The sequence below is a fragment of the Scyliorhinus torazame genome, chromosome 7, assembly GCF_047496885.1.
Source record: "Scyliorhinus torazame isolate Kashiwa2021f chromosome 7, sScyTor2.1, whole genome shotgun sequence".
NCBI lineage: Eukaryota > Metazoa > Chordata > Chondrichthyes > Carcharhiniformes > Scyliorhinidae > Scyliorhinus > Scyliorhinus torazame.
Genome location: NC_092713.1, coordinates 71,155,049 through 71,182,095, shown reverse-complemented (window position 1 = coordinate 71,182,095; position 27,047 = coordinate 71,155,049). Strand labels below are relative to the sequence as shown.

Here is a 27,047-nt window from a genome sequence, read left to right as displayed (position 1 = left end):
GCTGAGTTGGCGAGGAGGCATGCGGGGTTCAACCGGGCTAAGGCGGTCCTCCACAGCAAAGGGGTGAAGTTTGGGCTCCTTCATCCGGCGAGACTCTGGGTAACATACCAGGACAGGCACCATTACTTTGATACGCCGGAAGAGGCGTGGTTGTTCATCAGGCACGAGAAGTTAGACCTGAACTAAGGGACAGTTGTATGGGGATGAAATATGCGGGTGGGGGTGGACCGGGGATAAGATAGTGGGTTAAGCATAAGATTATTTGCTTGTCTGCTCCAGTTTGGTTGGTGGTTTTGTTGTTTGTTTAGTTTTTCAGGGGTTTGGTTTTAGGGGGCGGGAAACGCCCCGGACGGGTTGTTCGGCGCACGGGAAGGTCCCGGTTAGCGCTTGCCCCTCTACCATGTTTTGGGGGGGGGGGGGGGGTGGCCCAAATGAGGCAACAAGTTTAGGGTTGGCATATAGAGGCGGGAGCGGGCGGGGTCAGCATGGGTGACGGACTCACGGAAGCATAGCGGGGGGGGGGGATCAGAGCTAAGCGGATGCTTGGGGGGGGAGGGGGGGGCTGCTGCTGTGCTGACTGAAGGGGAGCCAGGTGAGGGGAATGGATGGAGAGTCGGGCTGGGGGGCCACCGATGGGAGGGCTGGAATCGGGAGGCGGGGGCATGTGGCTGGCCGAAAAAGGGAGATGGTTAGTCGACAGGATGGGGGGGTGCCAACCCTCCGACCAGGCTGATCACGGGGAACGTGAGGGGCCTGAATGGGCCGGTTAAGAGGTCCCGCGTGTTCTCGCATTTAAAGGGGTTGAAGGCGGACGTGGCCATGTTGCAAGAGACTCACTTAAAGCTTGCGGACCAGACGAGGCTAAGGAAATGAGGGGTGGGACAGGTGTTTCACTCGGGGTTAGACTCAAAGACCAGAGGGGTGGCAATTTTGATAGTAAACGAGTGGCATTTGAGGCGGGGAGCATCGTGGCAGACAAGGGGGGCAGGTACATAATGGTGAGTGGCAAGCTACAAGGGGCCCAGGTGGTGCTAGTAAACGTGTTTGCCCCAAACTGGGACGATGCGGACTTCAGGAGACGCGTGTTGGGTAGGATCCCAGACGTGGAGATAAGTAACCTGATTATGGGAGGGGACTTTAATCCGGTCTTGGATCCGATTTTGGACCGTTCCAAGTGCAGGTCGGGAAAGAGGCCGGCGGCGGACAGGGCCTTGTGGGAGTTCATGGGCCAGATGGGGGGGGTGGACCCGTGGAGGTTTGCGCGACCAAGGGTGAAGGAGTTCTCCTACTTCTCCCACATCCATAAAGTCTATTCGCGGATAGACTTCTTTGTGTTGAGTAGGGCGCTGATCCCGAGGGTGGAGGGGGTTAAATACTCGGCCATTGTGGCGTCGGACCATGCCCTGCACTGGGTGGACCTGCAGCTGGGGGCGGAGCGGGGTCAGTGCCCTTTCTGGAGACTGGATGTGGGGCTGCTGGCGGATGAGGTGGTGTGTGGGCGGATAAGGAGGACATTGAGAACAATGTGGGAATCGAATGACACAGGGGAGGCAACGGTGGAGTAGGAGGTGTGGGAGGCTTTGAAGGCGGTCATTAGGGGAGAGTTCATCTCCATCAGGTCCCACAGAGAGAAGGCGAGGGCGGAGAGGGAGAGATACTCCGGGTAGACAGGAGATACACGGAGGCCCCGGGGGGGCTGCTGAACGAACGCCGGAAACTTCAGGCAGAGTTCGACTTGCTGACCACAGGGAAGGCGGAGGCACAGTTAAGGAAAGTGAAAGGGGGAGTCTACGAGTATGGGGAGAAGGCGAGTAGGATGCTGGCGCACCAGCTGCGCAAGAGGGAAGCGGCTAGAGAGATTGGGGGAGTGCGAGATAAGGAGAGCAACATGGTGCTGAGCCCAGAGAAGGTCAATGAAGTCTTCAGGGAGTTCTAGGTGAAGTTATACGAGTCGGAACCCCCTGGGGAGGGGGAAAGGATGAGGCAGTTTATGGACCAGTTGAGGGTCCGAGGGTGGAAGTGGAGCGGATGGAGGGATTGGGGGCCCCAATTGAGTTGGAGGAGGTAGTCAGGGGGCTGGCAAGCATGCAGTCGGGCAAGGCTCCGGGTCCGGACGGCTTCCCTGTAGAATTTTATAAGAAGTTCTCGGAGCTACTGAGCCCGCTCCTGCTAAGAACCTTCAATGAGGCGAAGGAGAGAGGGTGGGTCCCTCTCTCCGACAATGTCGCAGGCATTGATTTCGCTTATCTTGAAGAAGGAGAAGAATCCGCTTCAATGGATGCGGAGAAGGCCTTTGACAGGGTGGAGTGGGAATATTTGTGGGAGGCGCTAGGCAGGTTTGGATTCGGTGAGGGATTCATAGGGTCAAGCTGCTGTAACAGGCCCCTGTAGCGAGTGTGTCCACGAACCGGCTAAGGTTGGAGTATTTCAGGCTGCACCGGGGACGAGGCAGGGTTGTCCCCTGTCCCCGTTGCTGTTTGCCCTGGCAATTGAGCCATTGGCCATTGCCCTCAGGACTTCAAGGGATTGGAGGGGGCTGGTGCGCAGGGCGGGGAGGGGGGGTGTCTCCCTCTACGCGGATGACCTGTTGTACATTTCGGACCCGCTAGAGGGGATGGGGGAGGTCATGCGGATCCTGAGGGACTTTGGGAGCTTCTCGGGGTATAAATTGAACGTGGGGAAGAGTGAGCTGTTCGTGGTCCACGGTAGGGGCCAGGAGGAGAGACTGAGGGAGCTCCCGCTCAAGATAGTGGAGAGGAGCTTTCGGTACTTGGGGATACAAGATGCCAGGAATTGGGATGCCCTGCACATGCTCAACTTAACCCGGCTCGTGGAGCAGATGGAGGGAGTTTAAAAGGTGGAATATGCTCCCGCTTTCCTTGGCGGGACGGGTGCAGACTGTGAAGATGACTGTTCTCCCCAGGTTCCTCTTCGCCTTTCAGTGCCTCCCCATTTTCATCCCCAAGTCCCTTTCAGTGCCTCCCCATTTTCATCCCCAAGTCCTTTTTTAAGCAGGTGAATAGGATTGTTACGGGATTTGTGTGGGCGAATAAAACCCCGCGAGTTAAAAAGGGCATTCTTGGGGGAAGACTGGCTCTGCCGAACTTCTGCAGCTATTATTGGGCGGCCAATGTGGCCATGATTAGTAAGTGTGTGATATGGTACGAATTAAGTAATGGCATGATGGGAAAACTGGTCAATGGGAAGACTGGTCAAAAGGTTTGATACAATACCAGAAAGACTGAAACTACTCATTCCAGCTCCCCAGGCCCAGGTAAAGAATGCTGCCCTAACTATTTTCAGAATAGTATGGCCATAGGCCAACTCCGCATAACCTGAAGTCTGAAAAGATCAGCGAAGGTCAAGCCATTCCAAAACACCGGACCTCGGCAACTCCTGATAAAACTAACTCGTCATAACCCAGGGCCATGGGAATTTAAAACAAAGATAAGTTCAGGAAGAAACAAGTCTATTCTGACCTTTCAATGTTCCCTCCGAGGACTAAATAATGGTATGAGTGATATGACCAAACATGGTCTGATCTTTGCTTCCGTTTGTATTTCCGATCAAACTCCTGACCATACTGTTGTCACATAATCTTGACAAAGATAATGTATAAATATGGACTTAATTCTCCGCGAAAGCGCAGAACTTGTGACAGATTGAGCAGTTTTGTTGACTGCCCCCTGACTTCAAGTTTCAGCCATTACTGCAGGCAGTTGTTTTCGAAAATAAAGCTTGTTATTCTGTCTTAACGAGTGTGTTGAATTTTTCTACCACAGAAGCGGGAAAATATTAACTATGACAAGTGGATGATGGAGGAGGGGACGGCATGGGGGCAGCGTCATGCAAAGGCACCAGCCTAGGGGCACTAGTCACGGCTCCGCTGCCGTTCTCACCGGCGCGATACACCACAAGTCCGGTGGTGACGGCAGCACTGAGGATTTGGGGAGAGTGGAGGAGGGGGCCTCTGTGTGGACCCCGATACGGAATAACCAAAGATTTGCTCCAGGTAGGATGGATGGGGGGTTCCCAAGGCTGATATAGGTCAGGTATTAGAAGGATGGGGACCTGTTTATAGACAGGACTTTCCCCAGCATGCAGGCGCTGGAGGAGAAGTTTTGGCCTGCCCCCGGGGAATGCGTTCAGGTACCTCCAGGTTCGGGACTTCCTTAGAAAACAGGTGGGGACATTTCCGCTGCTGCCCCCGCATAGGATCCAGGACAGGGTGGTGTCTGGCATCTGGGTGGGGGGGGGGGGAATATATATCAGGAGCTTCAGGAGGTGGAGGAAGTCTCAGTGGAGGAGTTGAAGGGCAAGTGGGAGGAGGAGCTGGATGAGCGCCTGTGGGCCGACGTCCTGGGCAGGGTGAACTCCTCATGTGCCAGGCTCAGCTTAATTCAGTTTAAGGTGATGCATCGGGCGCATATAACGGCGGCAAGAATGAGTACGTTTTTTGGGATGGAGGACAGGTGCCCGAGATGTGCAGGGAGTGCAGCGAACCATGCCCATATGTTTTGGGCATGCCTGGCACTTAAAGAATTCTGGCAGGGGTTTGCGAGGGTGATGTCTAGGATTTTGGACACTCGGGTGAAGGAGAGTCCAACAGTAGTGATATCTGGGGTGTCGGAGGATCCGGGAATGCAGGAAGCGAAAGAGGCCGAGGTACTTGCCTTCGCCTCCCTGGTAGCCCGGAGAAGTATCTTGTTAATGTGGAGGGACTCGAAACCCCCGAGTGTGGAGATCTCGGTTAGCGATATGGCAGGGTTCCTCAGCCTGAAGCGAATAAAGTTCGCCTTGAGAGGGTCCTTGATGGGGTTCTCCCGGCGGTGGCAACCTTTCTAGGGGAGCAGTAATTGTCAGCAGCAGCAGCACCCTGGGGGTGTAGAGGGGTGGGGGTTGGGGGGCTCAGTTGGGGGGGGGGGGGGGGGGGGGAAAGGAGGAAACTGTTGATATAATGTTTTATATGAAGACAACATCCACCTTGTTCTGTTTGATAATTCCTGTTTATTTTTATTTGTACTTCTATCTTTGTTATGTAAAAACGTTGGTTGGAAAAGCTTTAACAAAACATTTATTTATTTTTTTAAAAAAGTGCGTGAGTGGAAGATCTGGAGAGCAGAGCTCGCCGGCAGAACTTAAGAATTGTCGGTCTCCCTGAAGGGGCTGATGCTGGAGCGTTTTTGGCGAATATGTTCCAGAAGCTTCTGGGGAGGGTTTTTTTCCCCGACCGTTGGAGGTGGACAGGGCGGTATGATGAGGGAAGTGGTTTTGATGGGCGTGGTGGGGGGGGGACAATAGGTGGGAGACGTCTTGACGCCGGAGGCGAGGGTCACCAGGCCAGTTGGGTGAGCTAGTCTACAGAAGCACAGTGGGGGGGGTGTATATATTCAATATAGGGCAGGGGTTAGGTTACAAGATGGCTATGCTGGGGGGGGGGGGGGGGGGGGGGTTACTCTGCTGACGAGGGAGGGACTTAGGTTTTGGGACAGAGAGGAGGTCGGGAGTGGGGGCCGCCAGGATTTTTTCATTTTGAGCAGGGATCTGCTGGCGGGGGTGGTGGACATGGGGTATTCGGCCATCACTATTTCGGATCATGCCCCACATTGGGTGGAACTGCAGGTTAGTGAGGAGAGCTTCCAGTGCCCGCAATGGCGATTGGATGTGGGCTTGTTGGCGGACAAGGTGGTGTGCGAGAGGGTGAGGAAGTGTCTGCAGAACTACCTGCAGGTCAACGACACGGGGGAAGTCTCAGCAGCGGTGGTCTGGGTGGCGCTGAAAGCAGTGGTGAGAGGGGAGCTGGTTTTAATCCGAGCTCGTAGGGACAGGATGGATAGGGCAGTGACAGACTAACTGGTTAATGAGATTCTACAGATAGATAGGAATTATGCGGCGACCCCGGGGGGGGGGGGGGGGGGGGTAAAGCAAGAAATTCTCAGGGATATTAGGGCCGTTGCTGGTTACGGTTTTCAATGAGGCGAGGGATAAAGGGGTACTGCCCCCGACGATGTCACAGGCCACTATTTTGTTAATATTGAAGCGGGACAAGAACCCGGAGCTATGTAGGTCTTATAGGCCGATCCCACTGCTTAATGTGGACGCTAAGCTGCTGGCCAAAGTTTTGGCCTCATGGATTGAAGATTGTGTGCCGGATGTGATTATGGAGGATCAAACCGGAATTTCCAAGGGTAGGCAGTTGGTGGCCAATATAAGAAGGCTGCTCAATGTGATTATTATGCCCCCGAACAGTAGAGAGGTTGAGATAGTTGTGGCCATGGACGCGGAGAAGGAGTTCGACCGGGTGGAGTGGGACTATCTATGGGAGGTGCTGGGGCGATTTGGGTTCGGTAGGAGCTTTATCGACTGAGTTAGGCTATTGTGCCAGGCCCCGGAGGCTAGTGCAAGGACAAATAGGACGACCTCGGACTATTTTAGGCTGCACCGGGTGACAAGACAGAGATGCCCCCTCTCCCCACTGCTGTTTGCGTTAGCTATAGAGCCGCTAGCAATTGCTCTGAGAGCTTCAAGGGGTTGGAAGGGGCTGGTTGGGGAGCAGATCCAGGGGCAGGGATGGGTGAGATCATGGCGATTTTGGGGGAATTTGGCCAGTTTTCGGGATACAAACTGAATATGACAAAGAGCGAGATGTTTGTAGTCCAGGCAAGAGGCCGGGAGGGTCGGCTGGGGGAGCTACCGTTTAGGTTAGTGGGGGACAATTTTAGGTACCTTGGGATACAAGTGGCAAGCGACTGGGGCCGGTGGCATAAGTTGAACTTGTCCCGGTTGTTTGAGCAGATGAGGGGCGAGTTCCGAAGATGGGATGCGCTACCGCTGTCGCTGGCTGGGACGGTGCAGATGGTTAAGATGACAGCCCTACCGAGATTTCTATTTGTATTCCAATGCCTCCCAATTTACATCCCGTGGTCCTTTTTTAAGAGGATTAACAGAATCATTTTGGGCTTTGTCTGGACGGGTAAGTCCCAGGGTGGAGTGGGTGAAGAAGGCGATGCTCGAGAGGAATCGGGGAATGGGGGAGCTTGCCCTGCCAAACTTCAGTAATTATTACTGGGCGGCCAATATTGCTATGATAAGGAAGTGGATGGCGGGGGCAGGGTCGGGTTGGGAGCGGATGGAGGCAGCTTCATGTAGGGGCATCAGTCTGGGAGTGCTGATAACGACACCTCTGCCGTTCCCGCCAGCGAGGTACTCCACCAGCCCCGTGGTGGTGGTGGCCTTGTGGATCTGGGGTCAGTGAAGGAGGCACGTTGGAGCAGTGGGAGCATCGGTCTGGTCCCCAATATGTGACAACCACCGGTTTGCTCCGGGGACCTGGGATGGGGGTTTCAGAGTATGGCGAAGGGCGGGAATTGAGGTTGGGGGACCTGTTCCTGGAAGGGAGCTTCCTTAGCTTGAGGGCGCTGGAGGAGAAGTTTGGTTTGGCAAGAGGGAACGACGTCAAATATTTACAGTGCGGGACTTTCTGCGCAGGCAGGTATCATCCTTCACACTCCTGCCATTAAGTCGGGTCCAGGATAGGGTAGTGTCGAGGGGATGGGTGGGGAGGGAAGTGTCTCGGACATCTACAAAGAACTAATTGGGGGGGGGGGGGGGGAGAGACCCAGACCGAGGAGCTTGGGGGGGGGGGGGGGGGGGGGGGGGGGGGAGAGAGAGAGAGAGAAGAGATGGAGGATGGCTTATGGGCGGACACGTTGAGCAGAGTCAACGCGACCGCTACATGCGCAAGGCTCAGCTTGATCCAATTCAAGGTAGTCCACCGTGCCCACATGACAGTGGCCCGGATGAGTAGATTCTTTGGGATAGAGGACAGGTGTGTAAAATGTGCGGGCGGACCAGCGAACCATGTCCATATGTTCTGGGCGTGTCCAAAAGTTAGGGGATTTTGGCTGGGGTTTACGGACGTCATGTCCAGAGTATTGAAAACAAGGGTGGCAATGAGTCCAGACGTGGCGCCAATTTTTGCAGTGTCGGAAGATCCGGGAGTCCAGGAGGAGAAAGAGGCAGATGTTCTGGCCTTTGCCTCCCTGGTAGCCCGGAGACAGATATTATTAGCTTGGAGGAACTCAAAGCCTCCGAAGTCAGAGGCCTGGTTAACTGACATGGCGGGCTTTCTCGGCCTGAAGGAGATGATTAAGTTTGCCTTGAGAGGGTCAGTGTTAGGGTTCACCCGGAGGTGGCAATTGTTTGTTAAAAAAAAAGTGTGAGAAAACAGAGTGGACTCACACTCACCCCACCCACTCAGTCACTCACTCACCACTCCCCTTCCTCTCACACATACACATCACCATCTGCATTCCCAGTTCCACCAAAATTACAAAACATCAATTTCACTGGGCCCAAAGCAACTTTGTTCTCCTTGGCACACCATGATCTCGCCCTCGCCAGTCCCAACATAGATGCTTCCATGGCTCCATTCCTGATGCAGACTGGCTCCATGGGCTCTGGCCCTGACGCACCTTCACTTCTCTTGCCCACCAGCCTGCAGCACACGGTTTGCTGTTCCACCAATAAGAAACAATTTTATCCTTCATTCGCTGCTGACCACAGCTATTAGCAGCAAACAAGGGAGAGATACAGTGTGATTGGAAGAGCAGCTCCAATGTTGCATTGAAACTCAAACGTTTTACAGAAATTTTGAAAATTGTTCGGGGGGGCCACATAGAGAGGATTCGCCGGCTGCATCCAGCCCTCTGACCATACCATGGACAAGGACTTCACTGTGGCACAATGGTTAGCATTGCTGCCTCAGAGTGGCAGGGACCAGGATTCAATTCCGACCTTGGGTGACTGTGTGGAGTTTTCACTTTGTTCCCATGTCTGCATGGGTTTCCTTTGGGTGCTCCGGTTTCCTCCTACAGTCAAAAGATGTGCAGGTCAGGTCGTTTGGCCATGCTAAATTGCCCAATGTCCAAAAGGTTAGGTGAGGTTACTGGGTTACAGCAATAGGCTGGGGATTCTTTCAGAGAGTCGGTGTTTACTCGATGGGCCGAATCTCACCGTAAACCTATGCCCTCTAGTTCTAGACTCCTCCATCTTTGGGAAAAGATCTATGCTCCTCATTATTATATGGACCTCTATAAAAGATCACCCCTGTGCCTCCTACTCTCCCAGGAGAAAAGTCCCAACCTATCCAGCCTCTCCTTATAGCTCAGACCCATCAAGTCCTGGTAGCATCCTCGTAAATCTCGTCTGCACTCTTTCTAGTTTAACAATATCCTTCCTAGAATAGGGTGACCGGAACTAAACAGAGTATTCCATGTGTGGTCTTACCAATGTCTTGTACCTGCGACTCCACTTTCAAGGAGCTATGAATCTGTACCCCTAGATCTCTTTGTTCTGTAACTCTCCCCAACTCCCTACCATTAACTGAATTGGTCCTGCCCTGGTTTGATCGACCAAAATGCATCACCTCACATTTATCCAAATTAATCTCCATCTGCCATTCATTGGACCACTGGCCCAATTGGTCAAGATCCTGTTGCAATCTTATATAACCTTGTTCAATATTTCTATGCCACCAATCTTGGTGACATTTGCAAATGCACTAACCATGCCTCCAACATTCTCATCCAAATCATTAATATATGTAACAAATAACAGTGGACTCAGCACCAATCCCCGAGGCATATCTCTGGTCACAGGTCTCCAGTTTGAATAACAACCCTCCACAACCACCCTATGGCTTTGGTTGCCAGCCTATTTTGTACCCATCTGGCTACCTCACCCTGGATTCCGTGAGATTTAACCTTTTGCAACAACCTACCATGCGGCACCTTGTTAAAGGCCTTACTAAAGTTCACGTAGACAACGTCAACTGCATTGCCCTCATCTACCTTCATGGTTAACTCTTCAAAAAACTCAATCAAATCCGAGAGACATGACTGTCCCCTTGCAAAGCCATGCTAACTTTCCCTAATTACCCCTTGCCTGTAGATCCTGTCCCTCAGAATACCTTCTAACAATTTACCCACTACAGAAGTAAGGCTGACCAGTCTGTAGTTCCCAGGCTTATCCCTGCAGCCCTTCTTAAACAAGGGCACAACATTTGCTAACCTCCAATATTCAGGCACCTCTCCTGTGGCTGTCAATGATTCAAATATCTCAGCAAGGGGGCAGGCAATTTCCTCTCTAGCGTCCCACAGCATCCTGGGATACATTTCATCAGGTCCCAGGATTTATCTATCTTAATGCACTTTAATACTTCCAGCACCTCCTTCTCTACAATATGCACACTCAAGACATTACTTTTTATTTCCCCAATATCCCTAACACTCGTGCCTTTCTCAACAGTTAGTACAGACGAGAAATATTCATTTAGGACCTCTCCCATCCCTGGTGGTTCTGCACATAGATGAACTTGTTTAGCCTTAAGAAGCCATACCCTCTCCCTAGTCACCCTTTATGTATCTGTAAAAGCTCTTTGGATTTTCCTTTGCCTTATCTGCCAAGACAATCTCAGGTTCCCTATTTGCCCTTCTAATTTCTCTCTTAACTCTACTCTGACAAGCCCTATACTCTTCAAGGGATCCACTTGGTCCCAGCTGCCAATGCATGTCATATGCCTCCTTCTTGTGACCATGGCCTCAATATCCCGAGTCATCCAGGGTTCCCTCCTTCTACCAGCCTTACCCTTCACTCCAAGAGGAATGTGCTCACTCTGAACTCTAGTTAACACCATTTTGAAAGACTCCACTTACCAGCTGTCCTCTTGCCAGCAAATAGGCACCCCCAATCAACTTTTGAAAGTTCCCACCTTATACCCTTGAAATTGGCCTTGCCCCAATTTAGAATTTTAAGTTTTGGGCCAGAGCCATCATTCTCCATAGCCATCTTAAAACTAATGGAATTATTGTCACTGGTCCCAAAGTGATCCCTCACTAACACTTCCGTCACCTGCCCTTCCTTATTCCCCAAGAGGAGGTCAGGTTTTGCCCCCCTCTAGTCGGGCCATCCACAGATTGAATGAGGAATTCTTCCTGAATAAACTCGACAAATTTCTCTCGATCCAAACCCCTAATGCTATGGCTGTCCCAGTTAATGTTGGGAAAGTTAAAGTCTCCGATTATTACCACCCTATTTATCCAGCAACTATCTGTAATCTCTTTACATATTTGATCCTCAATATCCCGCTGACTATTTGGGGGCCTATAGTACAGTCCTATCTACGTGATCTCACCCTTCTTATTTTTCAGTTCTACCCATATAGACTCAAAGAAATATAGAGTCAAAAGAAATCTGACCAAAATTCTGTAGTTTCTGAAACATTATAATAAGATAGACCTATTACACTTAGTTGGCACTCTAACAATATGGGGTCACATTTATATACAAAGTTCTGTAAAGTTATGCTTCACTTCAGTGGGTCAACAGTATTTCAACAATATAGATCACAGTCACATCGAGAAGTATCATGACTGAAGGAATATGTAATTGAGTAACTGCCCTAACAATATGGATCTATTGCATGACCAAAATACCATAAATTTTGGAATTTGAAAATAGAAGATGGTAGGAATGCTCAGCAGGTTTGGCTATATCTGTAGAGGGAAACAGAGTTAATGTGAACTCCACAGATTCGGCCAGACCTGGATCAGTCTATTGCATCCCTGTCAAGTAAAATGGCAACAAAACAGAGCTGCCATACTCGCACAGAGTTATTCTCAAGAATATTGATCTATCACACTTTGCATGTACTTTACATACTAAAGCGAAAAACTGCATTGTAACAGTATCTTGGGAGTTTAGGAGGATATGGGGGGGGGGGGGCTCTTATTGAAACTTACAGAATACTGAGAGGCCTAGATAGAGTGGACGTGGAGAGGATATTTCCAATAGTGAGAGAAACTAGAACCCGAGAGCACAGCCTCAGACTGAAGAGATGATTCTTTAAAACAGAGATGAGGAGGAATCTCTTCAGCCAGAGGGTGGTGAATCTGTGGAACTCATTACCGCAGAAGGCTGTGGAGGCCAAATCACTGAGTGTCTTTAAGACAGAAATAGATAGGTTCTTGATTAATAAGGATATCAGGGGTTATGGGGAGAAGGCAGGAGAATGGGGATGAGAAACTCCTCAGCCTTAATAGAATGGCAGAGCAGACTCAATGGGCCGAATGACCTAATTCTGCTCTGATGTCTTACAGTTTTATGAATTTTTATATTCACCAAGAATAACTGCATGGTAACAATATGCCTAAGTTACTTCAGGGAGCTTTAAGAATTACTTTTTAAAAATAAGCGTAGAGTACCCAATTATTTTTTTTTCCCAATTAAGGGGAAATTCAACACGGCCAATCCACCTAACCTGCACATCTTTGGGTTGTGCGAGTGAGACCCACCAGACACGGGGAGAATGTGCAAGCTCCACACAGAGTGTGACCCGATGCCGGGATCAAACCCAGGTCCTCAGCGCCGTAGGTAGCAGTGCTAACTACTGCGCCACCGTGCCGCCCTGAGCTTTAACAATTACATACAAGAACAGCATATTTCTTTACCCAAATAAAGCAAGTCAATTGTGTTGGCAATCCTACAGTTTTAAAAGGTTACTTTTACTCGTACCAGTTTTCTAAAATGTTAAACCAAGTTACAATTCTTAAACTGCCATGGTGGAATTTGAATCCCCATTTTCTTTTCATCCAGCTCCTCTAATTACAAATCCAGTTAACATAACCCACTATACTAGCGATCAAATAATGTTGGAACATATACCAGGGAATAACAACACGTCTTTCGGGAGGAAACCGGAGCACCCGGAGAAAATCCACACAGACACAGGGAGAACGAGCAGACTCCGCACAGACATTAACCCAAGCCGGGAATCACATCTGGGTCCCTGGCGCTGTGAAGCAACAGTACTACCGTGCACCCATGGTTTAATATCTAATTTGGAAGGTGGCACCTCTGACGATGACAACACTCTTTCAGTACTGTACTGAACTGCCAGTTTACAATAAGTGCTCACCAAGAATTGAACCCAAAACCTTCTGAGCCGAGGTTGGCACAAAATAGGTGATAATCGAACATAGAACATACAGTGCAGAGGAGGCAATTCGGCCCATCGAGTCTGCACCCCCACCCCGGCTGGATGGTTAGGTTCCTTCTTCCAGCATATCCCTGTAACCCAATAACCCCTTCTAACCTTGGTCACTAAGGGCAATTTATCATGGCCAACCCACCTAACCTGCACGTCTTTGGACTGTGGGAGGAAACCGGAGCACCCAGAGGAAACCCACGCAGACACGGGGAGAACGTGCCGACTCCCAGACAGTGACCCAGCATGGAATCGAACCTGGGACCCTGGCGCTGTGAAGCCACTTGTGCTGCCAAAATAATGGGGCATATATATTCCATTCTGACATCATAGGCAACGACTCTGAAATGAATGTTTCAATTTAATTCATGTTTGAACTAATTAATAAAAAAATCCTTTTTCTTTCTGCTTAACCCGTAGTTTAAGTACATTAAATGAGTGTCGATTTATCAGAGTGTACTCTAATCTGGGCGATGCGCAAATCGTATCCCAGCTCAACATCCATCACTGCATATCATAAATTGAGTGACAACTGAACGCAAGAAATCGATACAAGCAACATATCGGTATTTTCAAAAAATAATGGCAATGTTAGAAACATTCTAATCTCCACAAGTAATTTCTTCACACAAAGTATCTTCGAAGAAGCTAATAAATAATTTGTATCATTTAGGTCCCTCGAAAACGTTCCACATTCCGGAACAAAAAGGTGTCAACTATTTACTTTTACAGTATTACTGTTGTTTCCTTTTTGCGAGTGAAAAGTAACCAATTTTCTACCCCAGCTGAAAGGTTCCGATTGCCGTTTGTGGGAATCCTGTTTTATATACACTGCTACGTCTGCCCGTGCAACAGTCACTACACCCCCTGTGACTTACTGCTTGGAGCTGCGACCAAATGCAATCTACCCCACCTGAAAACAAACACATTTTCGTTACTGCAAAATAATAAAACGTTTCCCAGGGAGCAGCTTCACGGGAGAAGCAATGAACCCCTAGCTGCAGGGGAGGGGGTTCGCCAGGTTGACTTTACCTGTACTCTTTGTGGTCACTGGGGGACTTGACAATGTCGGGGTCGCTCCGGTTCTCTTCGGGTTTAAATTCCAACTCCTGCTCCCGGGCGTCTGCCACCGGGTAGTTATCCACATTCGGAGCCGTGTCCCTGCTCGACGATTTAGACTTGTTCCTCACTGGCATGGCGAGAGGCAGCGAGCGGCCGATCCGGCTAACGCGGACAGCGCGGCAGACAAGATGCCAGCAGCACCGGCGGCTCAGGAAGGCCTCGACCACCACCGTCCAACCGGCTTGAACTTTGCAGTGCTGCGGCAAGACCGTTTATAAAACGTAATCAGGCTCCGTCGTAATGTGAATGAATGAATAAATAAACAAACAAGGTCCTTGTCCTGTCTCGCCGGCCAGTCAGCGGGCTGACGCGTGGAGAGATTGCGGCGGCCCGGGGATTGGGGTGGGAGTTGGAGCACTAGGCCGCGGACCACTCGACCGCCTGCGGAGGGGGGGGGGGGGGGGAATTCGGCAAACCGTCAGCAAGCTTCCACCAAACCGCCGGGGCGGTCCCGCCCTCTTCACGCTGATTGGCGCTTTTGTATAAAGCGACCATTCTGTCCCGTTCCGCCGTCTGTCAATCACCCGGGCCGCGACCAGCATGTTCGGTTGAGAGGCTGTCAGGAGGCGGAGGAACGAGCAGCACCTCATTTCCAGGGTGGAGAATTCTAACCCATAGTGGGTCTCCTGCAGAGGGCCACATGGTTAGCCCATCTCTTGACTAAAACCCTCCAACTACTTTGCTCAGTATGCCTTGTTGGCATTTAGACGTCTAGAGTACGATGAACGCTGGCCGGTGTAAGATTTACATCTTTCTGAAAACAGATGCATGTTATTATAGGTAATGACATTGGACTTTTTTTCGATTCGTGCTCAAGTTCTAGGCGATTCTGGCAACATCATATTTCTTGCTTATCCCCACTCGCTTAGGGAAAGTAGTGCCAGGCCTTCTGGTAATGGCACTCTCACTATTCAAAGATAATAATGAAGCAACTAGAACGATGACATGCAACTTACATGGAAATTTAAAAGTTACGGTGTTCCTGTGATATTGCTATTGTTCTTCGTGGTAAAGATTGTACAAAGGAAAAAGGTCACAAATCAAACAACCCTGCAATCAATTTGGCCTAACCTAATGTGAAGGGAAAACTACCCAATTGGTGGAAAATTTACTGATAAATGTTACTGCCACCTAAGCCAATTGGACTCCAGTAGCATTTTTGTGCACACTTGAGGATTCCTAACGCTTGACTTGATGAGCTTTTTTGTTTCTTCATTCCCACAATTTGGGATGGGCAATAAATGTTGGCCTTGCCAGTGATGTCCACATCCCAAATTGTACTTGAACTGAGTGGCTTGCCAGGCCATTCCACAGGGCAGTCAATCACATTACTGTGAATCTGTAGTAACATCTAGATCAAACTGGATAAGATGGCAGATTTTCTTCCCAAAGGAACATTAGTGAACCTAATGTTTTTTTGCAACAATCAATGATAGTTGTCATGGTTACCATTTCTGAGACCAGCGTATTATTCCAGATTTAGTAACTGAATTCTTGGGGTTTGGACCCATGTCCCCTCTGGATTACTAGGCCAGCAAAATTACCACTATGCTACTAACGGTAGATAACGGGGAGCCAATGGATGTGGTATATCTGGATTTCCAGAAAGCCTTTGACATGGTGCCACACAAAAGGTTGTTGCATAAGATAAAGATGCATGGCATTAAGGGGAAAGTAGTAGCATGGATAGAGGATTGGTTAATTAATAGAAAGCAAAGAGTGGGGATTAATGGGTGTTTCTCTGGTTGGCAATCAGTAGCTAGTGGTGTCCCTCAGGGATCAGTGTTGGGCCCACAACTGTTCACAATTTACATAGATGATTTGGAGTTGGGGACCAAGGGCAATGTGTCCAAGTTTGCAGACGACACTAAGATAAGTGGTAAAGCAAAACGTGCAGAGGATACTGGAAGTCTGCAGAGGGATTTGGATAGGCTAAGTGAAATGGCAGATGGAATACAATGTTGACAAATGTGAGGTTATCCATTTTGGTAGGAATAACAGCAAATGGGATTATTATTTAAATGATAAAATATTAAAACATGCTGCTGTGCAAAGAGACCTGGGTGTGCTAGTGCATGAGTCGCAGAAAGTTGGGTTTCAGGTGCAACAGGTGATTAAGAAGGCAAATGGAATTTTGTCCTTCATTGCTAGAGGGATGGAGTTTAAGACTAGGGAGGTTCTGCTGCAATTGTATAAGGTGTTAGTGAGGCCACACATGGAGTATTGTGTTCAGTTTTGGTCTCCTTACTTGAGAAAGGACGTACTGGCACTGGAGGGTGTGCAGAGGAGATTCACTAGGTTAATCCCAGAGCTGAAGGGGTTGAATTACGAGGAGAGGTTGAGTAGACTGGGACTGTACTCGTTGGAATTTAGAAGGATGAGGGGGGATCTTATAGAAACATATAAAATTATGAAGGGAATAGGATAGATGTGGGCAGGTTGTTTCCACTGGCGGGTGAAAGCAGAACTAGGGGGCATAGCCTCAAAATAAGGGGAAGTAGATTTAGGACTGAGTTTAGGAGGAACCTCTTCACCCAAAGGGTTGCGAATCTATGGAATTCCTTGCCCAGTGAAGCAGTAGAGGCTCCTTTATTAAATGTTTTTAAGATAAAGATAGATAGTTTTTTGAAGAATAAAGGGATTAAGGGTTATGGTGTTCGGGCCGGAAAGTGGAGCTGAGTCCACAAAAGATCAGCCATGATCTCATTGAATGGTGGAGCAGGCTCGAGGGGCCAGATGGCCTACTCCTGCTCCTAGTTCTTATGTTCTAACAACCCCTAACCTGCACCTATGTTTTCTGGACTGGGCTGGAATGTTTCCCTTACCAAATAAATTTTTTTCCCTTGTTTTATTCCCACAAAACTACAATCTTAGTAGTACTTTCATGAATAATCTATTTTCTGCTAATATCAATATGAGTCATTCTTCTTGTCTTCCATAATATCCATTCCTACAGTGTATTATATTTCAGTTTTAGTGTGGCCATTCAATTTCTTGACTCCTTGTCTGTCTGCCAATATTCCTTTTTGTCTTTTTGCTTCCTAAGCTTCCTATCATTGTGTGTTTCTCTTTATTTTTGCTCTCCCATTTCAGTGTCAACTTACAGCAACAAAGCACAAGATAGGTGTACCAGTGGACATAAAACAATACTTGGGTTTCCCCAATGCATCAGATGTCCATAGACTAGCAATGTTGCAAATATAGAAATATCTTGGAGTATCATGATCATTAATGGAACAGTTACCAAACACTAAAATGTGTCTTCAAATGTACACAGCCATTATACCTCAACGTCCGTGTGTACTTGTGATAATAGATTTTTCCTTTATTTTATCATTTTATTTTCAATGTATCATTCTCAATATGTGTTCCTGAAAGTTACACATTAACTTTAAATTTCATGATAAATTCAATTATATGATTTCTTTCCTGATTATTTACTTTTGTGCCATGCAAAAAAGTAATTTAAATTGATTACAGCAAGCTAAGGGAGAGGGTAGAGCTGTCGCGGGGTAGTGAGTTCAGGTATCTGCAGGTTAGGGACTTTGCACGAAAGGTCTGGAGGGGATTGCCGGGATTCACCCTGCTGGAGCGACTGCTGCTTCCGGATGTGGAATGGGAGGAAAAATTGGGGATATATATATAAGTGGCTGGGGGAGCAGGGAGGTGAGCGGGTGGTGAACATAGAACAGTACTGCACAGAACAGGCCCTTTGGCCCTTGATGTTGTGCCGAGTCTTGTTCGAAACCAAGATCAAGTTTATCTATATCCCACTCCCTGACATTCTGGAGTGCTCCATGTGCCTATCCAATAACCGCTTGAAAGTGTCTGACTCCACTATCACAGCAGGCAGTCCATTCCACACCCTAACCACTCTCTGAGTAAAGAACCTACCTCGGACATCCCTCCTATATCTCCCACCCTGAACCTTGTAGTTATGCCCTCTTGTAACAGCTACATCCACCCGAGGAAATAGTGTCTGAACATCCACTCTATCCCCCTCATCATCTTATAAACCTCTATTAAGTCGCCTCTCACCCTCCTCCGCTCCAAAGAGAAAAGCCCTAGCTCCCTCAACCTTTCCTCATAAGACCTATCTTCCAAACCAGGCAGCATCCTGGTTAATCTCCTTTGCACCCTTTCCAATGCTTCCACATCCTTCCTGTAGTGCGGTGACCAGAACTGTACACAATACTCCAAATGTGGTCTCACCAGGGTCATGTACAGTTGCAGCATAACCCCACAGCTCTTAAACTCAAGCCCCCTGTTAATAAACGCTAACACACTATAGGCCTTCTTCACGGCTCTGTCCACTTGAGTGGCAACATTCAGAGATCTATGGTCATGAACCCCAAGATCTCTCTGTTCCTTCACATTCCTCAGAACCCTGCCATTGACCCTGTAAACCACATTCAAATTTTTCCTACCAAAATGAATCACCTCGCACTTATCAGAGTTAAACTCCATCTGCCATTTTTCGGCCCAGCTCTGCATCCTATCAATGTCTCTTTGCAGCCTACAACAGCCCTCCACCTCATCCACTACTCCTCCAATCTTGGTGTCATCAGCAAATTTACTGACCCACCCTTCAGCCCCCTCCTCCAAGTCATTGATAAAAATCACAAATAACAGAGGACCCAGCACTGATCCCTGTGGTACACCCGCTGGTAACTGGTCTCCAGCCTGAACATTTTCCATCCACCACCACTCTGTCTTCTATGTGATAGCCAGTTACTTATCCAATTGGCCAAATCTCCCTCTATCCCACACCTCCTTACTTTCTTCATGAGCTGACCATGGGGAACCTTATCAAACGCCTTACTAAAATCGACATCAACTGCTCTACCTTCATCTACACACCTAGTAACCGCCTCAAAGAATTCAATCAAATCTGTGAGGCAAGACTTACCCTTCACAAATCCGTGTTGACTATCCCAGATTAAGCTGCATCTTTCCAAATGATCGTAAATCCTATCCTTCAGGACCTTTTCCATTAACTTACCAACCACCGAAGTAAGACTAACCGGCCTATAATTACCAGGGTCATTCCTATTCCCTTTCCTGAACAGAGGAACAACATTCGCCACTCTCCAGTCCTCTAGCACTATCCCCGTGGACAATGAGGACCCAAAGATCAAAGCCAAAGGCTCTGCAATCTCATCCCTTGCTTCCCAAAGAATCCTAGGATATATCCCATCTGGCCCAGGGGACTTGTCGACCCTAAGGTTTATCAAAATTGCTAATACATCCTTCCTCACAACATCTACCTCCTCCAGCCTACCTGCCTGTATCACACTCTCATCCTCAAAAATAGGGCCCCTCTCCTTGGTGAACACTGAAGAAAAGTATTAATTCAACGCCTCTCCTATCTCTTCTGACCCATGCACAAGTTCCCATTGCTGTCCTTGACCGGCCCTAACCTCACCCTGGTTATTCTTTTATTTCTCACATAAGACTAAAAAGCCTTGGGGTTTTCCTTGATCCGACCCGCCAATGACTTCTCATGCCCCCTCCTTGCTCTCCTAAGCCCTTTTTTTTAGCTCATTCCTTGCTACCTTGTAACCCTCAAGCGACCCAACTGAACCTTGTTTTCTCATCCTTACATACTCTTCCTTTTTCCTCTTGACAAGACATTCAACCTCTTTTGTGAACCATGGTTCCCTCACACGGCCATTCACGCAGTATTTGTTCCTTCAACAAGCTCCACTTTTCATTTGTGCCTTTCCCTGACAGTTTCTGTTCCCATTTTATGCTCCCTAATTCTTGCCTCATCGCATCATAATTACCCCTCCCCAAATTATAAACCTTGCCCTGCCGTATGACCCTATCCCTCTTCATTGCAATAGTGAAAGACACCGAATTGTGGTCACTATCTCCAAAGTGTTCTCCCACATACAAATCTAACACTTGGCCCGGTTCATTACCCAGTACTAAATCCATTGTGGCCCCACCTCTTGTCGGCCTATCCACATATTGGGTCAGGAAACTCTCCTGCACACACTGTACAAAAACTGCCCCATCCGAACTGTTCGACCTATAGAGGTTCCAATCAATATTTGGAAAGTTAAAGTCACCCATGACAACTACCCTGTGACCTCCACACCCATCCATAATCTGTTTTGCAATTTCTTCCTCCACATTTCTATTACTATTTGGGGGCCAAAAGAAAATTCCTAACAACATGACCGCTCCTTTCCTATTTCTAACCTCAGGCCATATTACCTCAGTAGGTAGATCCCGCTCGAACTGCCTTTCTGCAGCCGTTAAACTATCCTTGATTAACAATGCTACTCCTCCACCTCTTTTACCATCTTCCCTGCTCTTACTGAAACATCTATACCCCGGAACTCCCAACAACCATTCCTGTCCCTGTTCTAACCATTTCTCCGTAATGCCCACAATATCATATTCCCAGGTACCAATCCACGCTCCAAGTTCACGCCTGCGACATTGATACCCTCCTCAGTACCTCACTACTCCCAACACTGGCTTCTGGACTACAACTCGTTTTCCCATCCCCCTGACAAATTAGTTTAAACCCCCCCGAAGAGCGGTAGCAAATTTCCCTGCCAGGATATTGGTGCCCCTCTGGTTCAGGTGCAAACCGTCCTGTCTGTACAGGTCCCACCTTCCCCAGAATGTGCTCCAATTATCCACGTAACTGAAACCCTCACTCCTACACCATCCCTGCAGCCACATGTTTATCTGCACTCTCTCCCTGTTCTTCAACTCGCTAGCACGTGGCACCAGCAATAAACCAGAGATGACAACATGGTTTGTCCTGGCTCTCAGCTTCCACCCTAGCTCCCTAAATTCCTGTTTAAAATCCCTGTCCCTTCTCTTACCTATGTCGTTGGTACCGGCGTGTACCACGACTTGTGACTGTTCCCTCTCCCCCTTAAGGATTTTGAAAACAAGGTCCGAGACGTCACAGACCCTGGCACCCGGGAGGCAACATACCATCCACGAGTCTCTTTCGTTGCCACAGAACCGTCTATCTGTCCCTCTAACTTTCGAGTCCCCAATAACTATTGCTCTCCTGCTCTCCCTCCTTCCCTTCTGAGCCGCAGGGACAGACTCAGTGCTGGAGATCCGTTAACCATGGCTTACCCCTGGTAGGTCGTCCCCCTCAACAGTATCCAAAGTGGTATACTTGTTACTGAGGGGAACGACCACAGAGGATCCCTGCACTGACTGCTTCCTCCCAGCCCCTCTCACCATCACCCATCTATCTTGATTCTTCGGAGTACCACATCCCTGAAGCTACTATCTATGACCACCTATGCCTCCCGAATGATCCAAAGTTCATCCAGCTCCAGCTCCAGTTCCCTAATGCGGTTTCTGAGGAGCTGGAGATGGGTGCACTTCCCACATGTGAAATCAGCAGGGACACTGACGGCGTCTCTCACCTCAAACATTCTGCAGGAGGAACATTGCACTGCCCTCCCCCTGGAAAACCTGTGGATAAAAACAAGAAAAAGAAAGAAAGAGCTTACCTGATATTCACTCAACCCCTTAGGTTAGAGGAGGTGGAAGGGTGGGGGACACTACAAGTGTAGTATCCCGGGTTTAGGAACCGCCCAACTTAAATACAGGTAAAAATAAAACACTTAACCAGCAACCACTGCGCCCCACACAATAACAGCAATTAGCTGTTATGGGCCCACACAAACAATTTAAATCTTAATTACTTACCCAGCAGTCACTCTGTCCTCACTCCGGCCGGATTCAGCTGGAAACTGCAACAGTAAGTTTTTTAAAAATTTACTCCCCTTAGCAAGCACTAACTCAGCAACCACTGAGTCCCGCACGATAACAGCAATCAGCTGTTATGGGCCCGCGCAAACAATTTAAATCTTAACTACTTACCCAGCAGTCACTCTGTCCTCACTCCGACCGGATTCAGCTGGGAACTGCAACAGTAAGTTTTTTAAAAATTTACTCCCCTTAGCAAGCACTAACTCAGCAACCACTGAGCCCCGCACGATAACAGCAATCAGCTGTTATGGGCCCGCGCAAACAATTTAAATCTTAACTACTTACCCAGCAGTCACTCTGTCCTCACTCCGACCAGATTCAGCTGGAAACCACCAACAGTAAGTTTTTAAAAAATGTACTCTGCTTAGCAAGCAGTCACTCAGCAACCACTGCGCCCCCCACGATAACAGCAATCACGGAGATCAAGGAGAAATGGGATGCGGAGTTGGGAGGGGAGATCAATTGGGGAGTATGGAGTGAGGCACTGTGAAGGGTAAATGGGACATGCTCTTGTGCAAGGATGAGCCTGATACAGTTTAAGGTGGTGCACAGGGTGCATATGACTTGGGCGAGAATGAGTTGTTGTTGAAAACTCACCACTATTCTTAGAATTCCCCCCATACCAAAAAGGGCCGACATTCTAAATGGTGAACAGGGATTCTCACTCCCCGACTCCTATGCAGGCTTTGGTGGGTGCTATTCAGGTCAAACTGTGTTTTCAAGTTATCCCCCGGTATAACCCATACCTTCGCAGAAGATTTCACCTACTTACCACTTAGTAGCATCGATCCTGGGCCCCGCATTGCTAAGTAAGTAAAGTAGACTTTGGAATAACCACTATTTCAGGTTAAAACATTTAAGTTATTTTATTATTATATTTTTTCTTTTAAAAGCTGCAATCATTGTCTTTACAGAAAAGTAAAAAGATCTTGCTTCTGGATCCTTCTGGTTGGTTGAAGGGACCTTCAGGCCCAACTTGACAATCAATCTTCTTTAAAGTCTGGTCTTCTTTAGATGTATTCGCTGGTGAGCTCGGTTGCTATGTCCTAGCTTCCCCATGTACTGAGCTGTGAGAGCTGATTCTGCTGACTATCTCTGAGCTGACTTTGCCTCCTCTTTAAACTCTGGTCTTCCTTAGATATATTAGCTGTTTTAGCTCGGCTAATTGGCTCTGTCCCTTTCCCATGACCGAGCTGACTGTAAGCTGACTCTGCTTGCTTCTCTTGTTCCTTTTCTGCTTCTCTGCCTCTCTGATTCTGAGTTCTGGTAGTTGCTGCTCTGGTCTCTGGGTTTATATTCTCTTTCTAACAGTTATTAAGTTTTTATGGCTTTATTGTAAAGTAACTTTTATTTCACTTGGATTATAAAAGGTACATTTAATCTAAATTTTTCTAACACGACTAAGTATTCATTTTGACATGACCTCTCCTCTCAGGTCTTTGATTACATTGTTTCTTTGTGATGTCAAAGTTCCTTTGTGATATTCAAAAATGCTTTGGTTTCAATAGGGGTGTGAATTTTGGTTCCTGTCATTTCTATAGTCTTATTTTCCAATTGTGTCCTCAGCTCATAATTTTGATTCATTTTTGCTTGAAATTATGTTTCTCGTAGACTGATAGTCTCCAGTTTTCTTTAATTCCGGCTTGGGTCACTGTCTGTGCGGAGTCTGCACATCCTCCCCGTGTGTGCGTGGGTTTCCTCCGGGTGCTCCGGTTTCCTCGCACAGTCCAAAGATGTGCAGGTTAGGTGGATTGGCCATGATAAATTGCCCTTAGTGTCCAAAATTGCCCTTAGTGTTCGGTGGGGTTACTGGGTTATGGGGATAGGGTAGAGGTGTTGACCTTGGGTAGGGTGCTCTTTCCATGAGCCAGTGCAGACTCGATGGGCCGAATGGCCTCCTTCTGCACTGTAAATTCTATGATTTACTTGGTGTTAGCAGAATTTCACACCTATATATTTGCCTCTCTAGTCATTCTCTTCTATCTGCTGATTTTACTTCAATGAAGGTGTGAATCATTGCTTTTAGTGCAATGCTAAAAATCCACGTGGTTATAACTTGAAAGGTTTACATTTATCACCTAACTCAAGTGAAACCCTCATCCATGCTTTTCCAGGTGCTTACTAAAATGGTTAGTTTCAATGAAGGTGTGAGCCATTGTTTTTAGCTTCATACAAAAATCCTGTTTTGTTTTGTTTGCTAAGCTTGCTTGACCAAGGCTATCTGCATTTTACAATCCTGCTCTTTGCAGCTCTTTGTGGGATCTTTCCCTGTATCCTCATGTTTCTCTCAGACCAGATATTGCCAGACTTCCATGTTTCAAATGACACATCTTTCCATATTTTCAATTACAACCCGTCTTGACATTTGAAACATAACTATATCATTTGGTCCATTATCTCCCATCTAATTATACTGACAACATTTATCCCCGATCTTTCTCATTTGTATGTACATGTTGTGATTTTAAATTGTGCACCGAAATCAATTCATAAATGTATCCATATCACAGACCAGTGTCGATAAGAGTAGTTTTTCGTTCTTTCCTCAAGTCCAATTACCGTGAACCATAACTGCAGCCGCTCAGGAAGGTAACACAATAGCTATATCCGTGTGTTCCACTACCTCCAAATCATTTTATTTCCTTGGGGTAGCAGCATCGTAGAAGCTTCCTCATGTCCCTTAAAAACAGCAAACAACTCAGCCCATCAGTAACCAAAAGGGTCTTTTGTCCATCACTGGCTGTCCAGTGTCCCATTTTTCCGTCATCCAAATTGCTTTCCGTTTCTCATTGGAATAGTAAATTATAATATCATGTACCACCAACTGATTCCCTTACTTCATTAATTTAAAAGGTTCAATTGATCCTGATTTTATTCCTGACTTCCTCACATTAATTTCTAACATTGTCCTGAACCATGTATGTCTGCCAGCCCCTGGTGTACATGAGAGAATATCTTTCTGACAAATTTCCTTCAAATCCCTTTCGTCTGTCATCATTTCCCTTACAACATGAAAGCGAATATTTTCTTTTTTTTAAAATATGTTTATTCAGAATTTTTCAACAACAATTTTCAACCATTCAAACCACCGCCCCCCCCCCCCCCCCCCCGTAACAAAAAAGAAAAGAAAAGTTACACAGCAAGACATAAACATATCAATCCAACATAATACAGAACTTTGTACAATGGGTTCCTCCCGCACATATTGACTTTCCCATATGTTTATGTTTTTCCTTTCTCAAGTGCCCCTAGGAAAAACCCCTTTCCCTGCCCACCCTTCTACCCCCCCCCCCCCACCCCCGAAAGAAATGCCCCCCCCCTCCCCCCCCCCCCCTCCCTGGGTTGCTGCTGCTGCTGACCGAACTCCATCTAGCGCTCCGCGAGATAGTCTCGGAACGGTTGCCACCTCCTGAAGAACCCCTGCGCAGACCCTCTCAAGGCAAACTTTATTATCTCCAGCTTGATGAACCCTGCCCTGTCGTTTATCCAGGCTTCCACACTGGGGGGCTTCGCGTCTTTCCACAATAGCAAGATCCTCCGCCGGGCTACCAGGGACGCAAAGGCCAGGATACCGGCCTCTTTCGCCTCCTGCACTCCCGGCTTGTCCGCCACTCCAAATAGTGCTAGCCCCCAACTTGGCTTAACCTGGACTTTCACCACCTTAGACATAGTCCTCGCAACACCCCTCCAGAATCCATCCAGTGCCGGGCACGACCAGAACATATGGGCGTGATTCGCCGGGCTTCCTGAGCACCTCCCACATCTGTCCTCCACCCCAAAGAACCTACTCAGCCTCGCCCCTGTCATATGCGCTCTGTGAATAACCTTAAACTGTATCAGGCTGAGCCTGGCACACGAGGAAGAGGAATTAACCCTACTTAGGGCATCAGCCCACAGACCCTCTTCAATCTCCTCCCCCAACTCCTCCCATTTGCCCTTCAGCTCCTCTACCAGAGCCTCCTCTTTCATCTCCTGATATATCGCCGACACCTTGCCCTCTCCTGAATCCCCTGTGCCGGGAGCAACGGGAATTCCCTCACCTGCCGCCTCGCAAACGCCCTCACTTGCATGTACCTGAAAGCATTTCCCGGGGGTAGCCCAAACTTCTCCTCCAGCGCCCCTAAGCTCACAAACGTCCCATCGATGAACAGGTCCCCCATTCTTCTAATCCCTGCCCGATGCCAGCTCTGAAACCCCCCGCCCATCCTTCCTGGGACAAACTGATGGTTATCTCTGATCGGGGACCACACCAAGGCTCCCATCGCTCCCTTGTGTCGTCTCCACTGCCCCCAGATCTTTAGCGTTGCCGCCACCACCGGACTCGTGGTGTACCTTGTCGGCGAGAGCGGCAGCGGTGCCGTCACCAGCGCCCCCAGGCTCGTTCCTTTGCAGGACGCCATCTCAATTCTCTTCCATGCCGCCCCCTCTCCCGCCATCACCCACTTACGGATCATCGCCATGTTGGCTGCCCAATAGTAGCCACCCAGATTCGGCAACGCCAGCCCTCCTCTATCTCTATTACGCTCCAGAAACCCCCTCCTTACCCTCGGGATCTTGTTTGCCCACACAAACCCATAATGCTCCTGCCTACCCTCTTAAAAAAGGCCTTGGTGATCATAATTGGAAGGCACTGGAGCACAAAAAGAAACCTCGGGAGGACCATCATTTTAATCGACTGTACTCTGCCCGCTAGCAAGAGTGGCAACATGTCCCATCGTTTGAAGTCCTCTTCCATCTGCTCCACCAGCCACATCAAATTAAGTTTATGCAGGGCCCCCCAACTCCTAGCTATTTGGATCCCCAAGTACCGAAAGCTCCTTTCCGCCCTCGTCAACGGTAGGTCGTCTATCCCTCTTCACTGGTCCCCTGGATGCACCACGAAGAGCTCACTTTTCCCTACATTGAGCTTATAGCCCGAGAAGTCCCCAAACTCCCTTAGGATCTGCATGACCTCCACCATCCCCTCCACTGGATCCGCCACATACAGCAACAGGCCGTCTGCATACAGCGACACTCGATGCTCCTCTCCCCCTCGGACCACCCCCCTCCATTTCCTGGACTCCCTTAATGCCATGGCCAAAGGTTCAATTGCAAATGCAAACAGGGGGGACAGGGGGCACCC

At 48.4% G+C, this 27,047-nt stretch overlaps 1 protein-coding gene and 1 long non-coding RNA gene across 2 annotated transcripts in view; one reads left to right on the top strand and one right to left on the bottom strand.

Moving 5' to 3' along the window:
- nrd1a (nardilysin a (N-arginine dibasic convertase)) overlaps window positions 1-14,561 on the bottom strand; it is a 212,722-nt gene extending 198,161 nt beyond the window's left edge. Inside the window, exon 1 of the mRNA XM_072510894.1 lies at window positions 14,078-14,561. Coding sequence (XP_072366995.1) covers window positions 14,078-14,241 — 164 coding nt within the window. The 5' untranslated portion in view covers window positions 14,242-14,561. The remainder of the gene's footprint in view (window positions 1-14,077) is intronic.
- A 5-nt stretch (window positions 14,562-14,566) lies between these two features.
- The window catches only part of LOC140426312 (uncharacterized), a 45,463-nt gene continuing 32,982 nt past the window's right edge, over window positions 14,567-27,047 (top strand). Inside the window, exon 1 of the long non-coding RNA XR_011948181.1 lies at window positions 14,567-14,947. This is a non-coding gene — a long non-coding RNA (uncharacterized lncRNA). The remainder of the gene's footprint in view (window positions 14,948-27,047) is intronic.